Genomic DNA, 17816 nt, shown 5'->3' with positions numbered 1-17816 from the left:
TCTAAGTAAATGTGTGTAGGTTTGTAAGGTCCATAGTGTGATGAAGGAGAGCGAGGGCAATGATGGTAAACTTTGATGGGTTCGGTCTCTAGCAGGTGCCAAGCACCTCAACTCAAAAAGCTTTCATCAACTGCGTGAATCCTACATGACCGACTTACACAAGCAGCGATGCTAAACATCACGTTATTGTCTTGGTAGTCTGCTAATTCTTGATCTGCACTGATGGTTGAATTACGCAGATCAGGCCGATCTCGTCAGGTCAACAAGAAATATAACGTCGACCCATTTACTGGCCTGGAAAATGTACTGTACGCATCCGATGATTCGGGGTCCAGTGATAGTACCTCAGTATCATCGGACAGCGAGGAGGAGTTCTCTGCAAATGACGTCCCTGATCTCCCTGAAGATGAGAATTTACCCCCGGGCAGTGTTGTTTCCGAAGGCAATTCTTCCAGAGAAGGTAGTATCACAGACCCAGGCCCGGAGGTTGTAAATGAAGACACCTTTATAGTTGGATCTGAATCAGAGCAAGATAGACCTACCACTGCAAAAAAGCGTCAAAAGGACACCCGAGATTATCGGCCTGACCCACCACTGGTCCATACTCGTGGCATCTCAGAATTTCGTATCAAAGGCGCCAAAGAGACAAGACTCATCTACACTTTCGGACCCAGTAAGGAAGATATAGCCCCGATACTAAAAACCAGGGATAAATGGCAACCAGATCCGACTCTACCGTCCCTGAAGGCAGACGCATATGGAGTTGGAGGCATGGCTCCCAGCTTCTACTGCGCTAAAGGAGCCACAGAACGCGAAGTATGTAATAGTAGAAAATGGTACCATGAGCAAGGAGCAAAGGATGCTTTCACGCTCCGACAAGAAACAATAAGCCTCACTGCTGAAGACGCTGTCTCCTATATGCCTAAACCTACATTGAATCATCACAATTTTCTCATGGGGCCGTACGGCAATCAAAAGCTCTATACTCTCAGGACAGGAGAGAGACTAAGCCTTAATGAACCGTGGACAGATCCTTCTAATCGAAACGATTCTCAGTACTCAGGCAAACTACAAAGACGAGGCTGGATATTGAATCTTGGAAATAAAATTCAAATCCTTGAATGGCTTCCAAATGAAACAGGAGCTACGCAATATCTGTCTATATCCGTTCTACAAAAGAATACCACTGGCCGATCATATAAACCTTTCCAAAATCCCAAGGCCCCTTCTTTTACACCTCAACGCCCATTTCCTGCTTCGATACAGATCTGGGGATTCAAATCCTCAGAAAATCATAGACTAGACCCAGAAACGCCTCCCAATCTTGAGCTGGTTATCTGCACAGATTGGGGATCTGTTAAGAATTTCAAATGGTGTCCAGTCGGAATGATGGATGTGATTAAGGCGAACGATGATGGCATTATTCATATGGGACTTCTGGCTGGCATTTGGGGCGATGGAAAAGTCAGGGTCCTTGATATCCAATACCCAAAACCTACAACATCATCTCCATTTTATCTGAACATCAAACAAGCCACCTTCGAATGTCAACCCCCAAACACCCTTTGTACTTGTCTGACCTGGCTCTCCGGCACTACCATCGCTGTAGGCACCGCTAACGGTAGTATTGCCATCTGGACTCTCACGCCCGAGCTTTTATCCAACACAACCTCAAACCCCCGCCCTTGGCTATACCACACCCTAAACGCTTCTTACATAGTTAACATTACTTCCGCTTACCCTTCGCGCCCACACTTTCTCGCTACCGGCAGCGCAGATGGCTTCGTCCGCCTTACTGATATCCGCTCCCCACATCTCGACTCCGTACTCTCAGCCCGCAGCCGCGTCTTCGGTGTTGCGATAGCCTGGCATGAATGGACACAGTCATTTCTCACATCTGACGAGAACTACTGTTTAAGAAATCAGCCAATACGAAGGTTCTACATGCACATGGCGAGCATGCGAGCCGAAGCACAAATTCTAGCGATCGCGAGTAGTCAAGTACACCCGAGTGTACTAATTGGAACCGCCGATGGGTTCATTTTAGCAAGCAACCCAATTAGGAGGGTCCTAGATATGAAGACGGAGCCTTGGCAACAGGTTTGGTTTGGGCATGAATGGAGGAGAGGAATGAATGCGAAGGAGACCCCGGAAAATGATGCGAGCACAGCTGGAGCTGAAGATGGAGTATCAGCCGCAACGCCAGTGACACAACCCGCGGAACCAAGCACACCCAACGCTCTTGGCCCTCAAATTCCATCATCATCCACAGCCACAACCTCCAGAGCTCGTCCACCCCTCTCAGCTCTCCGCGAACCTCTGAGTCGCATCACAGATGGCCACAAACCCGAGACTACCCAACTCCAAAGAGCGCAAGGCCCAAATGTGCAGGAAGGCACCCGCTTTGCTACTATTTACGAAGAGGGTACAGCAGTCACACAACTTGCATGGAACCCAAATTTGAGGTTTGGAGGTTGGGCAGCTGCAGGGTTAGGGTGCGGACTAGTCAGAGTGGAAGACGTGGCGGTTTAATTGGCAAATTCGGGAACATATACGAGATTAGACTTCATGGTTAAAATATTAGTTTGAGTAAATACCGTAAACAGACGTGTCCTGCCAATTGTTTTCTTCCCCGACCGTTAGCTGAATGATTTATTTCTTGAAACATGGTTTTTGCAGGTGAACGATGATAAAACGAAACGTTGGATCATATCGCCGTCAAATTGCTTGAGGGGTTTCTAAATACAGCTTGTAGCCCTCCGCCACTAGTAATTATTCTGACCTCCACACAAGGAGACAGCTATGCTAATGGTGATATTGGGAATCCATGCAGAAAGCCAATACCGTGAATACCATGAATACGTTAATAGTCTCCCAGAAGCCTACAGCTAAGATGTAAGCATTGACAGACATACCCTAGATTGCTAATAGGGTTCGTGGAAGCACCCACAAGCAGTGATTGTATTGGACTGGACTGGACTGGATTTAAGCTCAAATCCAGTCCATCCAATTCTTTTAGAATTTGGCTTCTGGAGCTCCAAAGGAATCCAATGCAAATATATACTATAAATAGTAAGTCTTAGCACGATTTTGGTGTTGATATTAAGACGGGTAGGTAAGCAAATGTACCAAATCTAATGCAAAAATAGCCTATATTACATCCAATTGAGCTCATCTACTACATTAACCTCAGCAATATCGTTATTGTTGCCCTTAATTAGAGCTAGGACCTCCTCAAAGCCCTCCATACTATTATTAGAAAGCTCCACCTACGCAGCAGCAATTATAAAGACATCCGCAGCAGTATAAGCCTTCGCGGCTTCTGTCAGTGGTATTCCTAATAAAGCCTATGGTTTGCCTTCTGCCTTACTAATATCCTTATTATTAAATATATCTTTCCGCGGAGGCCTAAATAAGTGCTAAAGGACCTTATTTACCTTAATTATATCCATCTAAAGTTAAGATTATTGGTCTTTAAGGAGGATCTTATAGCTACTAAATAGGCGTTCGCATTTATTACTTATAGGAGGCACCGCGAGGATATTAAGGGTAAACTAAGCAAGGTTAGGTTAGCTAGTATAGCGGTCCTACCAGTATTAAATTACGTTAAAGTCTTCGTCGTCTTTAATAACCTTAACGTTCGTATTAAGGTACTCCTAGAGGTTATCTATTTCTATTAGTAACGTATTATCTTCTTAATAAATAGTCTTTAAGCGTTTATAAGCCCGAGCAGATATATAGACCTTTAACTACCTCCGCCGCGGTACCTACCTAGATAATAATTCTTAATTAAGACAGCGCCTGCCTTTATATTTAAGGAAAAGATCCTCTACTAGCTTCCTTACTTATAGAATCTAGTGCTTCTTAACCTTATAGTCATTCTATTTCTCTTTAAACCACTATATCTTAAGTATTAGATTAAGAACAATTGTGGCGTAGTAAGCTAGCGTATTATCGGCGTACTTATAGTACTTTTCGCACTTCTCCTATACTGCATTGGCGCAGCTAAATAAGATCTTATAGTTTTAAGCCTTAGCTTACTTTCGTTTTTTAGCCGCCAGCTTAAGAAACTTCTGCTTTATTTAATTAAGCTCTATTATAAGCTAATCTAGAGTCTAAAAGTGGTTAGTAAGACCTATATAATTGCCTTCTACTATAAGTATAGCCTTATAGAACGTCTTAAGGTAGTTATATAGATATTTAAGTTCTTTCCAGTAATGGGGTTAGAGGAAGTTATTATATATAAGCGCCTTTAAGTTAGTAGATGGCGAATAGTTATTATAAAACTTAATAACACGCTCTTTATAGTTTAGAAAGCGGCTAATAGCTGCAAAAAGGGAGTTCTAACGCGTTTAGTTATTTTAAATAAGCTAGTAGATCGTTAGTATAACTTTTAAATATTACAACTATAAGCAGAATATTGCGACTATAGGCAGAATATTATAACCGTAGAGCGGTAGATATAAAAATCCGAAGCTATAGCTAATCAGGAAGCGCCTCTGGCGTTCTACCGGTTAGCAAATAGCACAAATACTTAATACTATAAGTCTATTACGTACCTCTAAGCTATTAAATTCTGCCAAATTACTACCAATTTAAATCTTTTTAAAGAAGCTATAACGCTAGGGAGTTATATAAATATACCGTATAATATTATAAAGCAGATTAACTACTTTGCGCTTCCTCCAAAGCTTATATACCTTCTTAAAGTCCTATTTATAATAGGCAGTTACTGTCGGGAATAAGGCAATTTGCCCTTACGTGCGGCATATTACCGTTACGTGAGGCAACTTGCCGTCACGTGCCATCGCGGCACTAGCGTGGTAAGGAACCTTAAATTTCTTACCCTCCCCTATCTAGAATAAGAACCTATTCCATTACTATATCTACTTAAATAGTATTAGTAATTTGCCCTGTGTTTCTAATACTAATTAGTAGTTAAATATATAGTTAACTATAGAGCAGCTAGGTTATTGATAGAAGAGATAGTTTTGTATAGGGGTGCTATATGCGCTTATATAGAATAGATCCCGGCGATACTGTGCTACCTTAGACTTGCGGAAAACTAGTAATAGAAGTGTTACTAAGTACTAGGAGATACTAAATTGCGTCTATTACGCAGAATAATTACGTTTATAAAGATTTGGTTAAGTACTTTAGGTTAGAAGTATTACTAAACCTAAGGTCCTAAGTTAATGTCCGAAACGCGTTAAACAATATCTTAAATTACCTACCTTTAGACAGTAAACCTATAAGATCCTATAAAACCAAAAATCCTACCTACCTTTGATATATAACACCTTGTTAATTCTACCTACTATAGCGTTAACCTATCCGAAGAAGTATAAGAAAGATATTAACCTAGAGATATAGAATAGAGCCGTAACTAACTTTGTAACCGCTAAGTAATAGGACCTAAATAGATTCTTAGTATACCGTATAGAACACTATAAAGATAGCGAATATAATAATAATAATTCATTACTTAACGTCCGATTCGGATCCCTATTGGGCCCACGTGGACTACTCCTTATTTATATATGGGGAGAAAACTCTATTTAAGAAAAATGAGAAAACCCTATGATCCATCTCCCCGCCTTTTGGGACTCGCCTGCTTAGCGCCTACAAGTCGCCTATAGTGCTCTACTACCTTACTGTTTAACCTCCTTGGGAACCACTACTGCCGTAACAAGCCTACGGACGCGCTAGTATTATAAACTATTACTCTACTACTGTAGAGTTACTAGGGGGCACCTGCTGCTCGCCCCCTTACCTTTTATTACCATTTCCCTTACAACCTAGAACTGATTTAGTATATTTTAACTAATAAGCCACTAGGTAATCGCCTTAAGGCCTTTTTATATTAAGAGCAGTATATTATAGTTCTCTGTGCTAGCTACTAAGAGTATTATTTCTTAATTGGTGCGTAGGGGGCATAGCAGTATTACGTGTTTTGGTGTCTGTCTTAGCTAGCTATATTTGCATCTCGGGCTACCTACTAGGATACCCACCTAGTAAAGCTAATCTTTTAGTCCTATTATTCCTGTTCTTAAGAGTGTTGCTATTATATTTTCTGCCTTTATTAGGCCTTCTCAGAGCCCTTAGGTATTTACCCCCTATAGCGTTAACCATGCTATAGCTTGGGTTTATCTTACCTAAGTTAGCCTCTATACCTTTAACTCCTATTTACCTCTTTAGCGTTGGTCCAACCAGTATTGTATTACGGTAGATGGTTTCCTAGCGTTCTTATATATTCTACTTTAGCTCCTTTCTCTATCTTACTATTATCTTTACTAACCTCTTATGCGTCTCCCTTTCTCCTCTATATAGGCCTAGGCCCTAAAGCGGCACCATTCTTCTTCTACTTTCTTTACCTATTTCTCTAATATCTCTTCCCTACTTTAGGGTTGTTGGTTTGTTCTCCTATAGGGTACCCTAGGGTCCCTCCATAGTTTACTTAGGCGTGTCTTAATATACTTTATAATATTAGAGTTGCGTTTATTTTGTGTCCTTTATATTATAGCGGCTTTAATATATAATTATAGGGGGGAAATATTGGATTCCTTCTTAAGCAGTGCTATAGCCGTTCGCTTGTACCCGCCTATAATACTCTAGAGGTAGGCTATTTAGACCTTTTAAAGTAGTTTAAGGAGTAATTTAGGGGAGCCCTTCTTAGTTTCTCCAATAGCCCAAATACTGGATCTATATGTTATGGTTAGCCAGACGACTGCTATATATAGTAGGCGTGACCTCTAGAAGCATAGACCCTATATAGAATTAACAATCCTAGATAAAGCGATAAACTGTACTTAGCCTTTACGGGCCGCTTACACCATATATGTGCTCCACTAAAGCTTACTGTCTACCTATACTCCTAATACCCTTAGGCCCTAAACTGGTTAACCCCTAAAGCCTTAGATATGAATTATATGCTAAAGATCTGCAGATTGGTTGCGTTTTCTTATAAAATAGATTAGCTGGTATTTCTCTAGTAAGAATTAGACTCTATAACGTTTTGCCTATTCTATATAAGTATTATAGGCTTTCTCTAGTATTCTGCAATTCTTTACAGCTGTTGGCCCGTATATAATTAGGTTTGTATCATTAACAAAGCCTATCCCCTAGGTTACCCCTTCCTTAAAGGAGTTAAGCAGGTTGCTTATAAAGAAAAGGAAGAGTATAGGCGAGAGGGGTAATCCTTGTAGTATTCCTGTTGTAACTATAATAGGGGGGCTCTAGTATCCGCTAAAGACTAGTGATATTTCTTTCTGGCCTGTAAACCCTTAGATAAATTGTATAATCCATTCTAGGAAGCCCTTTGCCCTAAGGATATGCAGAAGACGCTCGTGGGGTATATTGTTGTAGGCACTACTAATGTCTAGACTAAGCATTAATACTACAAAGTCCTTTCGCATCGCCTATGCAGATTTAATAGTGGCAGCGAGTAGCGTAAGTGCTGATAGTGTTAAGCGGTTCTTTCTTGCCCCTATTTAGCTTTGTGGTAGTAGGGCGTGTTCCTCTACCGTGTCTGCTATGCGTTTCGCTATTACCCTTTTTAAGATCTTACTAAGGGTGTTTTCTAAGGTAATAGGGCGGTAGCTTCCTAGGATTAAGTAATCTACTTTACCTTCTTTTTATAAGATAACCGTCGTTATAGATCTTCCGAGTTATGGGTAGTAGCCTATAGCAAAGCATGCTCTGGCTATATCTATAAGCTAAGGTGCTATAAGTGGCCCATAGGTTTTTAGGGCCTTATTTAGAATCCTATCTAGTTCTGGTGCTATATTGTTTAAAAGGCGGCTAATAGTTCTAGCTATTTCCTCTGTTGTTATGTCGCTGTTAACCTATAGGCGAGTCACCAGTATTTTACCTATAATATTACTAAGGTCTGCTAGAGCCGGTTAGGGGAAGAACCTTTCTATAAGGATCTTTGCCTTTTTATTATTATCGTTTGTGGCCTATAATTCTCCTGCTCTTTATAGGGGTGGTAGGTATAGGTCTTCTACTAGGCGCCCTGCCTTTTTCTTTACCTATTTCGCTATAGCCTAAAGGCCCTTATTATGGGGGAGGCTCGGGTTAGAAGTATGCTTGTTTATAAACCGTCTCCAGTTATTCCTTACTTCTTTTTTTAGGGTATTCTTTAGCTGGTTTCTTATATCTTTGTATTGTCTCTTATCTTTAAGGTTATGGCTACTTATATATTTCCTTCTTGCTTATTATTAGCTGGCAACCAGAACTGCGTATTGTGTGGACCATATATATTGCGCATAGGGGCCCGGTTTTAAGATCGGGTAGTGCTCTTTTAGCCTATTTTTAATTGCTGCCTAGATCCTTTCTAGTCTTTGGTTAATTTCCTTAGGGGTGGCCAATAAGCCTCGCTCGTTTAGTATTGGGTGGATTTCTTCTAGGTCTTAGAGTTGTTGTTTAACTGCATTAAGGAAACTGTCTATCTTAAGCTTCCTTATTACGTATCTTTTTCTATTTAGTTACGCTTTAGTATCTAGGTCTAGCTATATCTGGATAGGGATATAGTCTAGGGTAAGTGCCTATTTTTTTTTAGGGTTGTACCTTTTAAGTCTCTAGTATAGGCCTTCGTCCATAAATATAAGGTTAATTATACTTCTGGCGGTGCCTCGTTGCCATATAATTGCTTCTAGGGGGGTGGCTAGCTTAAGGCCCTAGATATCTATAGCTCTTAGTAGGCACTCTAACTGTTGATCTGCAGCAATATGGATACCCCCCTACTACGGGTGGTAGAGGTTTATATCTCCTAGTAGGATAGACTCTATACCTTTGGTTTTTAATAAGCTTATTACTAATATAATATTCTCTGTTTATAGGACCCCTTTAACCCTAGGGTTATATACATTAATAATTTATACCGGTCCCCTATATGTTTAGATTATTATAACTGCAATATCTGGGTTAACTGCTTGCTATAACTATAAGGACAGGCTGATAGCCTTGCTGATTATAAAGTATATGCGTATAGCTGCTTTTAGTTCGTATAGGAGCTGGAATTCTTGGGGGCAGTATATTAATTATGTGAAGGTATTATAATACGGTTCTTGTATAGTAAGGATATAGTGTTTCTCTGGGTCTAGACTGTCTAGTAGGGGCCTTGCGAGGCGGTGGTTTGTGTTGCTGTAGTTATACTATATAATGGATAGGTGGCGGACCCCTGGCGAGGGTTCTTTAACTTTCCTTTATTTCTCGCTTCTTTTATTTCTACTTTCTCTAGAATATTCGGAGCTTTTATCTCTTATATCTATACCCTAGTTATTACTTATTTTATATAGAGCTTTCTATTCCCGTGTCTTGTGTTCCTATTAGCGCTTTTATATCTAAATCTATTATTATTACCGGTTCTTCCCCTATTCTTACTGGTTAGCTATATACCCTTTATAGGTTGGCTGCGAATGTTATATTTGCCGCATTAAGTCTAATTCTTAATTGTCCTAGTCTTAAGCCTGCTATTGCTGTCCATAGGGGTCTTCCTACGGGGCGTCCTCTCCCTTATATCCCCTATGGCCCTTATGTCCCTGATCGGTCTGGTGATGTCGCGTAGCGTCGCTTCTGGCCCGTTAAGGCTTAGGATGGCTGGCCTAGCCCTCTAGTGTTAAAGGTAGGAAACGCTAGGAAGGCGCCTATGTCCCCCTAGCTTATTACCTGTTGTTTCCATTTATATAACCTAGCGTACAGTTATTCCCGTAGCTGTTAAGCCCTTACCTTCCATCTCCTGTATTTAATGCAGTCTTCTCTCTCCTACGCCTTATATATGCTTCGGTGGCAGTTTGCGCATTTTGTTTGGTCTTAATTTAAGTAATATCTTATATCGTGGGGGCCTGTATAGTGGCCGCAGCACACCTATACTGCGTATATAGATTGGGTATGTCCCTATTATATATAGCGATAGCATTATTTTAGGCGTAGTCTGTGGTTATAGAGCCTTGTATTATATATAAGGCCATTTATAATTATTCCTTTTTAGATAAGGAGTTTTTGCATTCCTAGTATATATATGCTGATAATAAGGGAGCCATGCGTTCGTCTAGCGTCTCCCTAGCGAGTCTCTAGCGACCCTCATATCCTCTTATTGTTTTCGTTATATACTTAGTTTATATTTTCCTATCAAAGCTATTAGATTTAGGTGATTTTAAGTCCTAGTATAAGCAGGTAGTTATATATTAGCTAGTAATACAGTAGAGTTTAATATACCTACTTATCTAGGCCTCTACCCCAGTTTTTTAGTACTTTAGTCCTAAACTATAAGCAGTTAGCTGCCACCACCAATTGCGGGGAATTTTACTAGTTCTTTTGGATATCTTATAACGGTATTACCCGAGTATTAGTCTACCCCCTAGTAGTCTATATAAGAGTTTCCTTCTAGAGTTGGTACGCTTTTGTACGGCTTAGGAGCCTTCCATAGCCTCTAGTTTCACGCCTTCTTTATTATTTCCGCTGGCGTGGGCATAAGCTACCGTTTCTAGGGGTCGCAACTCCTATCTTCGCGCCTACTGACGTAATCCTATAGAGGCGTCGTAGCTACATCCTGTAATATAGTTGGGTATACCTTCTACGGACGAGGCCGAGCCACTGCCTCTTTCGCCTGAGTAACTCCTGTTTGCTCCTTAAGCATATCTTATTGGCGAGCCGCCCTAGAGGCGAACGGTTCCGTCTATTAATATACTAATACGCGCATCCGTTCTCTTAAGCCATGTAGTAGTCTCTCTAGCTAGGGTATAATCCTACCTGCCTACCAGGTGCACTAAAGGTCAGAGCCTAATTAAGGGATAAGGTCCTTGGAGCCAGTAGTAGCTACTACGTACTACGCCCTATAGGAAGCTAGTAGTAATATAGGGGCGCAACACCCTATATACTACTAGTTCCCGTTTCGCGTTACCTATAAGAGTCTCCTTATAATAGGCCGACCGTGTCTTATAGGAGGGGGGCCGTAAAGACTAGGTCCCGCACCAGGCGACCTACTCTCCCCCCTCCTACTAACTAAGCTTATGTCCCCCCTTTTTATAAGCTGGCCTATATCTCTAACTATTAAGTCCTCGTCCAACTGGCCTATATTTCCCCTGCAGCCTCCCCCATATATATATATTAGGTTGCGTACACCACGCCTATTAAGACCCTCCTATAAGTCGCCTTATACATATGCGCATTAGGTTACGTGCACTACGCCTATTAAGACCCTCCTATAAGTCGCCTATAAGTCGACCGTAAGTCAACTATGAGTTGACTGTAAGTCGAACGCCATAGGGCCGTCAAAGCTGGCCTGTGTTTCCGCTACCTAGAGCTTTACCCGTGTTTCCACCTCGTTAAGCCGTCTGGTCGCCGTCCGGTCGCCATTATATTGCCGTTACGTCGCCGGCGCGTCGCCGTCGTCCAGGTCGCGCGTACTACGCCTATTAAGACCCTTTTTTGAGTTACCTGGGTATACCGGATACCAGATAGGCCCTCATAGAGGGGCCTTAACGAGTTCTCTAGGTAGGGCCTTAATAAGTTCTTCGTGGTAGCCTTAGGGCCTTAATAAGTTTCGTACAAAGTATCTGCGACGCGTTAACCTTAACAAGTTCTTATAAAAAGAGGTTCCCTACGCCTTTGCCGTATCCTCTCGGTTTTAGAGCTAGTGCAAGCCCAAGGGTGTCCTGTCGTACGCCTAGGGCGCGTCTACGTCGACTGGCTGAATAAGGCCAGTTTCGGGCCTAGCTGCGAGCCAGGTAGTCATACGTCGGGCGGTTTTCGTATCCTAGTTTCCCTTAATGGCCCCCCTAGATGGTATAGCAGGAGCCCTAAGCGGGGGCAGTAGGACTCCTGGTGTTGTTGAGGGCGATATACGCGTCGCAGGCTCAACACCACAGAGTCGCAACACCAGCGCGCTGCGCGCGCTGCGACGGCTCTCCTCTATCGCCTCTGCACTTAGCCATTATAAGGAATGATTTCCCGATGATGTTTCCACCTGCGGCGACGTAGACGCGTGCAGTAGGGCTTCGCGGGCTAGCGAATATAATAATACCGCGCTATAGTATTATATAAAGGAGGACTTTATTAAATAGATAAAGGAAATATAGGTTCCTATAAATAAAGATATTGTATAGGACTTCCGTAACTTCCTTTAGGAGTATAGAGTATTTATCCCTATAGATAGGGGTAGTATTAGGGACAATATTTAGGAATATGTTATTAATATAAAGGAAGAGTATAAATAGACTCTATAAGAGATTAAGCACTAACTACGCACTATAAAGAAGCTTAAATTATAATGGAACCTAAGTAATATACTACTAGAGACGCGTTTTAACTCTATTACTCTAGGCATAAGTTTTAATATTCTATATCTATTACCTCTACCTCTATCTTTAACTCCCCTATATTAACTAGCTTAACCTATAGCCTTAATTAACAACCCCTAATAAGTACAAGATCCCCTTACTTCGCGGTCTAATAACCTTTAAACTTCGCTAACTAGATCTACGTTATTATTGCAGCCTATAATATAATATAGCTAAATACTAATTAGAGGCACCTTAAAAATGCTTATAGAGCTTATAAAGCTCTATTTAGAATAGGAGAAGAAGTTTAGTAGAGAACTGTATAATATCCTTAATTTAAAGTTATATATCTTCTACGACTGTTACTAAAAGGTTAGACTAGAACCTAATTAATACTATATTACTTATTTAGTTATACTTAAGGGCCGAGCTAGTACCTTCTACTATAATTATTTAGTAGGAAAAGGATATAATTTTAACCGAATAATATATAAAATAAGATGCTACTTTAAAATAAAGGAGAATAAGCAGCAGTATATGTCGGAGTGGAGAGAGACTACCTTTCTAAGAATTATTGCTATAAACCTAGGTGCCTCTTAACTCGATTATCTTTAAAAGCTCTTTAATTAACTCTAAATAATTTAGCGTAGTTTATCCAAATTATATTAAGAGGACTTTAGCCTATATAATTAAGTTATTAGCGTATATTAAGGTATTAAAGAATATAACCTTACTCTCTTTAACCCTATAAGTACTTATAAAGGAGTATATACTTAATTAAGATCCTCTATTAGCACCGCCCTACGCTCTTAAAAAGTATAGCAATTTAATACCTAACTCTAACCTACTTTAATCGACCTAGCTAACTAATATAATTATAACTAGACTAATTAAATATATAGTTATTGTAGTAGGGGATATAGTAGAGGGTATAATTAACGTTAACTATAAAGCAATTATGGAGGTCCTTGTAGAGGTTTATTTTATAATAATTAGTAGAAGAAATACTACGTTTATATAAAGCCAAATTACTAGTTAACTAGATACCCCCTTAATAAACGAAAGGAGGTATATAATAAGTTTCGCTAGAGCATATAAAATGTTAGAAATTAAGAAGTTACTATAGCCTACTTCTAAAGCTTTCTAGTTTAATATAAAGGCGAAGAAGATCTTAAGGGTAAGATTAATAAGGCTAAACAACTCCTTATAGATATAGAAATTAAGGACTACTCTCCTAACTAATACTTTACTAAGTATGGTAAGGTAAATAGCATATAAACCGTTGCTATCCTTAATAACTAATCTACGCTCTATTCTATTATAAGGTTAGATATCTTTAATAAGCTAAAGAAAAGTTCCGCGTTTTCCTTTAACAATAGATACTCGGCGAATGTCTTTTATAGTATTATGCCAGATACTAGAGCCGTAGGAGTATCTATAATAGGAGAACCTTAAGTCCAAGCTCTTTAGCAGCTTAATAGTTTTATTTAGATTAACTAATTAATGGCAGGCTAATATATAATTCGCTTTGGTAAGGGTACTATAATCTCTCTTAGCATAATTAAGGTCTAAACCCCGTTAGGATATATTACTTTCTATATTATTCCTATAAATACCCTATTCCTATTCTGCATCTAAAATATAGATAAATTAGGCGTTAAGCTTAATAACCTTAAGAATATACTTATTTAGGGAGATAATTAGGTGCCCGTTATACGCAAGTAGGGTTACCCTTAGTTGCTCCTTTAATAGCTAAAAAGGAGCGTTGCTTAGAGTCACTTAATTAAGTTAGAGCTACGTTAACTATATCGTTATTTTAGCCACCTATCCGTTTACTAACTGCTTAGGGTTCTTTAATAAGCAGGTTATAATGTTAAGGTTAAGGCAATTAAATATCTTATAAAGTACTGCTATTACTGCTAAATAAACTAGAAGTCCCCCAGCCAATTTAAGTTTACCCTTAAAGATAACTATAACTTTAACTTCTATATTATTATAGATGTTATATATCTTAGCGGCAAGCCAGTACTCTAAGTTATTAACTTCTTAACCTCCTTCTAAGCCGCACGCTTTTTAAAAGATATATTAGCTAGGAATATATAGGATACTCTTTAATTATACTAGATTAATGTCTACCTAGGACCCCCTAATTAAATTATTTACGATATAGAAAAGAACTTTTTATCTATAGAGTTTTAATAATAGGTAAAGGTAATAATAATTAAGGTTAAGGAAGTCCCTATTAAGGCATATAATAGTGTCGGAAAGGTAAAATAATACTATACGCTATTACGCCGCGTATATAAGATTATTTCTTTAAAACTAAAGGGTGCTAGTAAAAAGCTTATCCTATAGATAGCTATTAAGGCTATTAACAATACCGCTGGCCTAAATGGGCTTGTACCTATATTGCTAGTCTTTAGCGCCTACTCTTAAATAACTAATGATTCTTTACTATCTCCCTCTATTATATAATAAGCTGAGGCGATTTACAAGGCAATAAAGGAGGTGCGACGTCTCTACGCCACGCGTTAGGTTAACGATATATTAGGAATAAGAAATGGCCCAAATACCTTAATTACGCTTAATCTGCCACTCTAATCTAAGGTACGCGTATAGCGTAAAAAGGGAGGATAGTTAGGCCTATATAAACTTATTATAATTAATGGTTAGACTTATACTCTTTAGATACCCTATAGACCTACTTAATTCCGTTTAACTATTATTAAGCCTTACTATAAAGATAATAGTTCTAAGCCTTTATAGGATACCCTAGAAGATACCCTAGGAGATGCCCTAGAGGAGAACTATAATTAACGTGCCCTAGAAGGCGACTATAACCCTAATATAACTATAGTAGATACGCCGCAACTATAACGCGGTAGAGGTCGCCTAAAAGGATTACAAAACCGCTAATACCTTATTAATTTTAAAGAGTAACTTGTTGCCGCTATTAAGAATAGAGTTAAGCTATTAATAGCCTTTATAACAGCTAAAGAGAAGGCTAACTTTAAGCTCGCAAAATAGCTCTAAAAGGAAGGCCGTATTATAACTCTAGGAGCTCCTTTCTAAGTATCTAATAAGTAGGAGATCGACGGTTTTATTATAAGAGGAGTCTTTAAGTTTAAGAAGTATAACCCTATTAAGTTTAATAGGGTTTGTATATTTAGGTTAAGAATGGTTAATAAGATTAAAGGTAAAGCTACTAATACCCCATTTAAGAAGTTAAGGCTAGTTATTTAAGGTTATAATAATAATGGTAAGGAAGTAATTCTTATATAATCCCCTATAATTTAATAAGCTAGTTAGCGAGTTATTATTACGCTAGCTCCCTCCTTAATAAAGAATAGAATAGCGGTTTATTTATAAGATATTACCTAGGCCTATACCTAATTAGAGATACGCCTTTAGCGCTTAATACTGGCATACCTTTTAGAGCAAATTCGCCACTAATATCCCAAAGATACGATTATGGTTGTGCTTAAGCCACTATATAGAATTGCAGAGGTAGGAATTTATTAGTGGGTTACTTACAGCAAGCACTATAAAGAGAAGCTTTTAATAACTACTTCTATATTTAATCCCTGCTTCCTTATTATAACNATAGGAACTCTATTTAGAATTNTNNGNATATAAATAGANNATATAATTATCTTAGGAGANNACTAATTCTTAGCTCTTAAAGAAGATGAGCTAGTAAAGGTAAATCTTATAGTAAAGCTAAAGGAAAAACTTAATTTAATAATACTATTACTCTTTAATAGATGCATTATTTCCCTAAATAAGGATTCCATTGCCCTACGCCAGAAAGGTTAAGGCAAGAAGATTAACGTTATTAATGTTAATTCTCTAAAGTAAGGATATATAGAGTAACGCGCTTATAGAGCTTATATAGCTTCTATCTATTAACCTAAAGCTTCCTTTAATCTCTCTGTTGCCGCTTAATACTAAGAACTAACTAAGGAGGATATCCTTGCCCTAAATAAGCGTCTTTTCTAGTAAAGAAGCTATCTTAATTAAGGACTGCTCTATGTGCCTATTAACCTTCCTACCGCTAAGCTTTTTATATTTGTTAATAGATCGTTTATAAATAATAAAGATTTTAGCTTCTAGCTAGGATATAAGATTATTATCGCAAATAAATCTACTAGAGAGAGTAACTTTACAATCTATAATAATCTTATTTATTAGAGCTTAACTAAAAGTAAATGCGTTACTTAAAGCGTTCTAGCGTTAGAGATATATAGAATAGTTGGCGGAGTTAATATAGCAATTGCAATTAGAACTACCTTAAAGATAATTATAGATTAACTTAAACTCCCCGTTATCTCTATGATTATATATACCAACTTATATTCCCTCTATAAGTATTTAGTTAAGCTTAGTACTATAAAGGAGAAGCGCCTTATAATTAATATTATAGTACTATAGCAATTTTATAAGCGTTAAGAACTCTTTAAGATTTAATAGATTAATAGCTAAGATAACCTAGCAGATGTAATGATGAAGGTAAACCTAAATAAGGCACTAGAGACGTTTATTAATATAAATACTCTATATATATAAGTTAAAGGTTGGGTTAAGAGGGAGTAGAAGATGTAGTAAGGGCCGCTAAGGCGCTAGTAGTAAGTGAGCTAATAGCAATTTTCTATCCTGGGGATAGAAAATCGTAATTAGTTAGTAGAAGTTTGGGTCGGTAGAATAAGGCGTATTACCTACTAAATTCTGCTATAGTCTGCCTATGGTCGTATTATTATATACTATCTGTTTATATATAGATAGCAACTATAAAAAGAAGAGTTGCTAGTGTTAGGAATAAGGCAATTTGCCCTTACGTGCGGCATATTACCGTCACGTGAGGCAACTTGCCGTCACGTGCCGTTGCGGCACTAGCGTGGTGAGGAACCTTAAATTTCTTACCCTCCCCTATCTAGAACAAGAACCTATTCCATCACTGTATCTACTCGAGTAGTATTAGTGATTTGCCCTATATTTCCAACAGTTACCAACTCCTTATAGATTTTCTTAGCATCCTTTCTAATAATAAAAGCCTGCGCGTAGAGATTTGTAATATAGCCAAAGCAGTATAGCCGTTGTTCTTTCCGCTTTTTTACTAATATCTTTAAATAGAGGACTTAAAGGATTGCGTTAATACAGGTATTGTTTAACTTAGCGTTATTAGCCATAAAATACCTAATATTGCCACTAATTTAATACTCCTTAAATAGAGTAAGCAGGACAACCGCTATATTCTCGCTACTATATTTACTAACTACCTTATGGAGGCCTAGTATTACATACCGACGCTTACTATACTGGTTAATAAAATAGGTAGCAATACCCAGAATTATATACCTATTTGGTAAAGTCTAAAGATTAAAGGATATTAATATAGAACTATAAGCTGCGTAGAGTTCCCTCCTTAGTTTTATTTTCCTTTATTTAAAAGCTGTAATAACCTAACCGCGTATTATCTTTTTAGTCTTTAGTAGGAACTTTATAAGCCCTAGATAAATATAGAATAGGAGTATTTAG

The 17816-nt window shown here is 38.5% G+C and overlaps 1 protein-coding gene across 1 annotated transcript; it reads left to right on the top strand.

Annotated features, from left to right (window-relative positions):
• Positions 1-127: 127 nt before the first annotated feature.
• Positions 128-2639, top strand: K441DRAFT_662783 (uncharacterized protein). Its single transcript, XM_067649099.1, has one exon. The coding sequence runs from the start codon at positions 223-225 to the stop codon at positions 2530-2532; it is 2310 nt and encodes a 769-aa protein (XP_067502159.1). The 5' UTR covers positions 128-222; the 3' UTR covers positions 2533-2639.
• Positions 2640-17816: the final 15177 nt, after the last annotated feature.

This window comes from Cenococcum geophilum, assembly GCF_001692895.1.
Source record: "Cenococcum geophilum 1.58 unplaced genomic scaffold K441scaffold_31, whole genome shotgun sequence".
Lineage (NCBI taxonomy): Eukaryota > Fungi > Ascomycota > Dothideomycetes > Gloniales > Gloniaceae > Cenococcum > Cenococcum geophilum.
The sequence above is the reverse complement of the archived record's forward strand: the minus strand, read 5'-3'. Positions and strand labels throughout refer to the sequence as shown.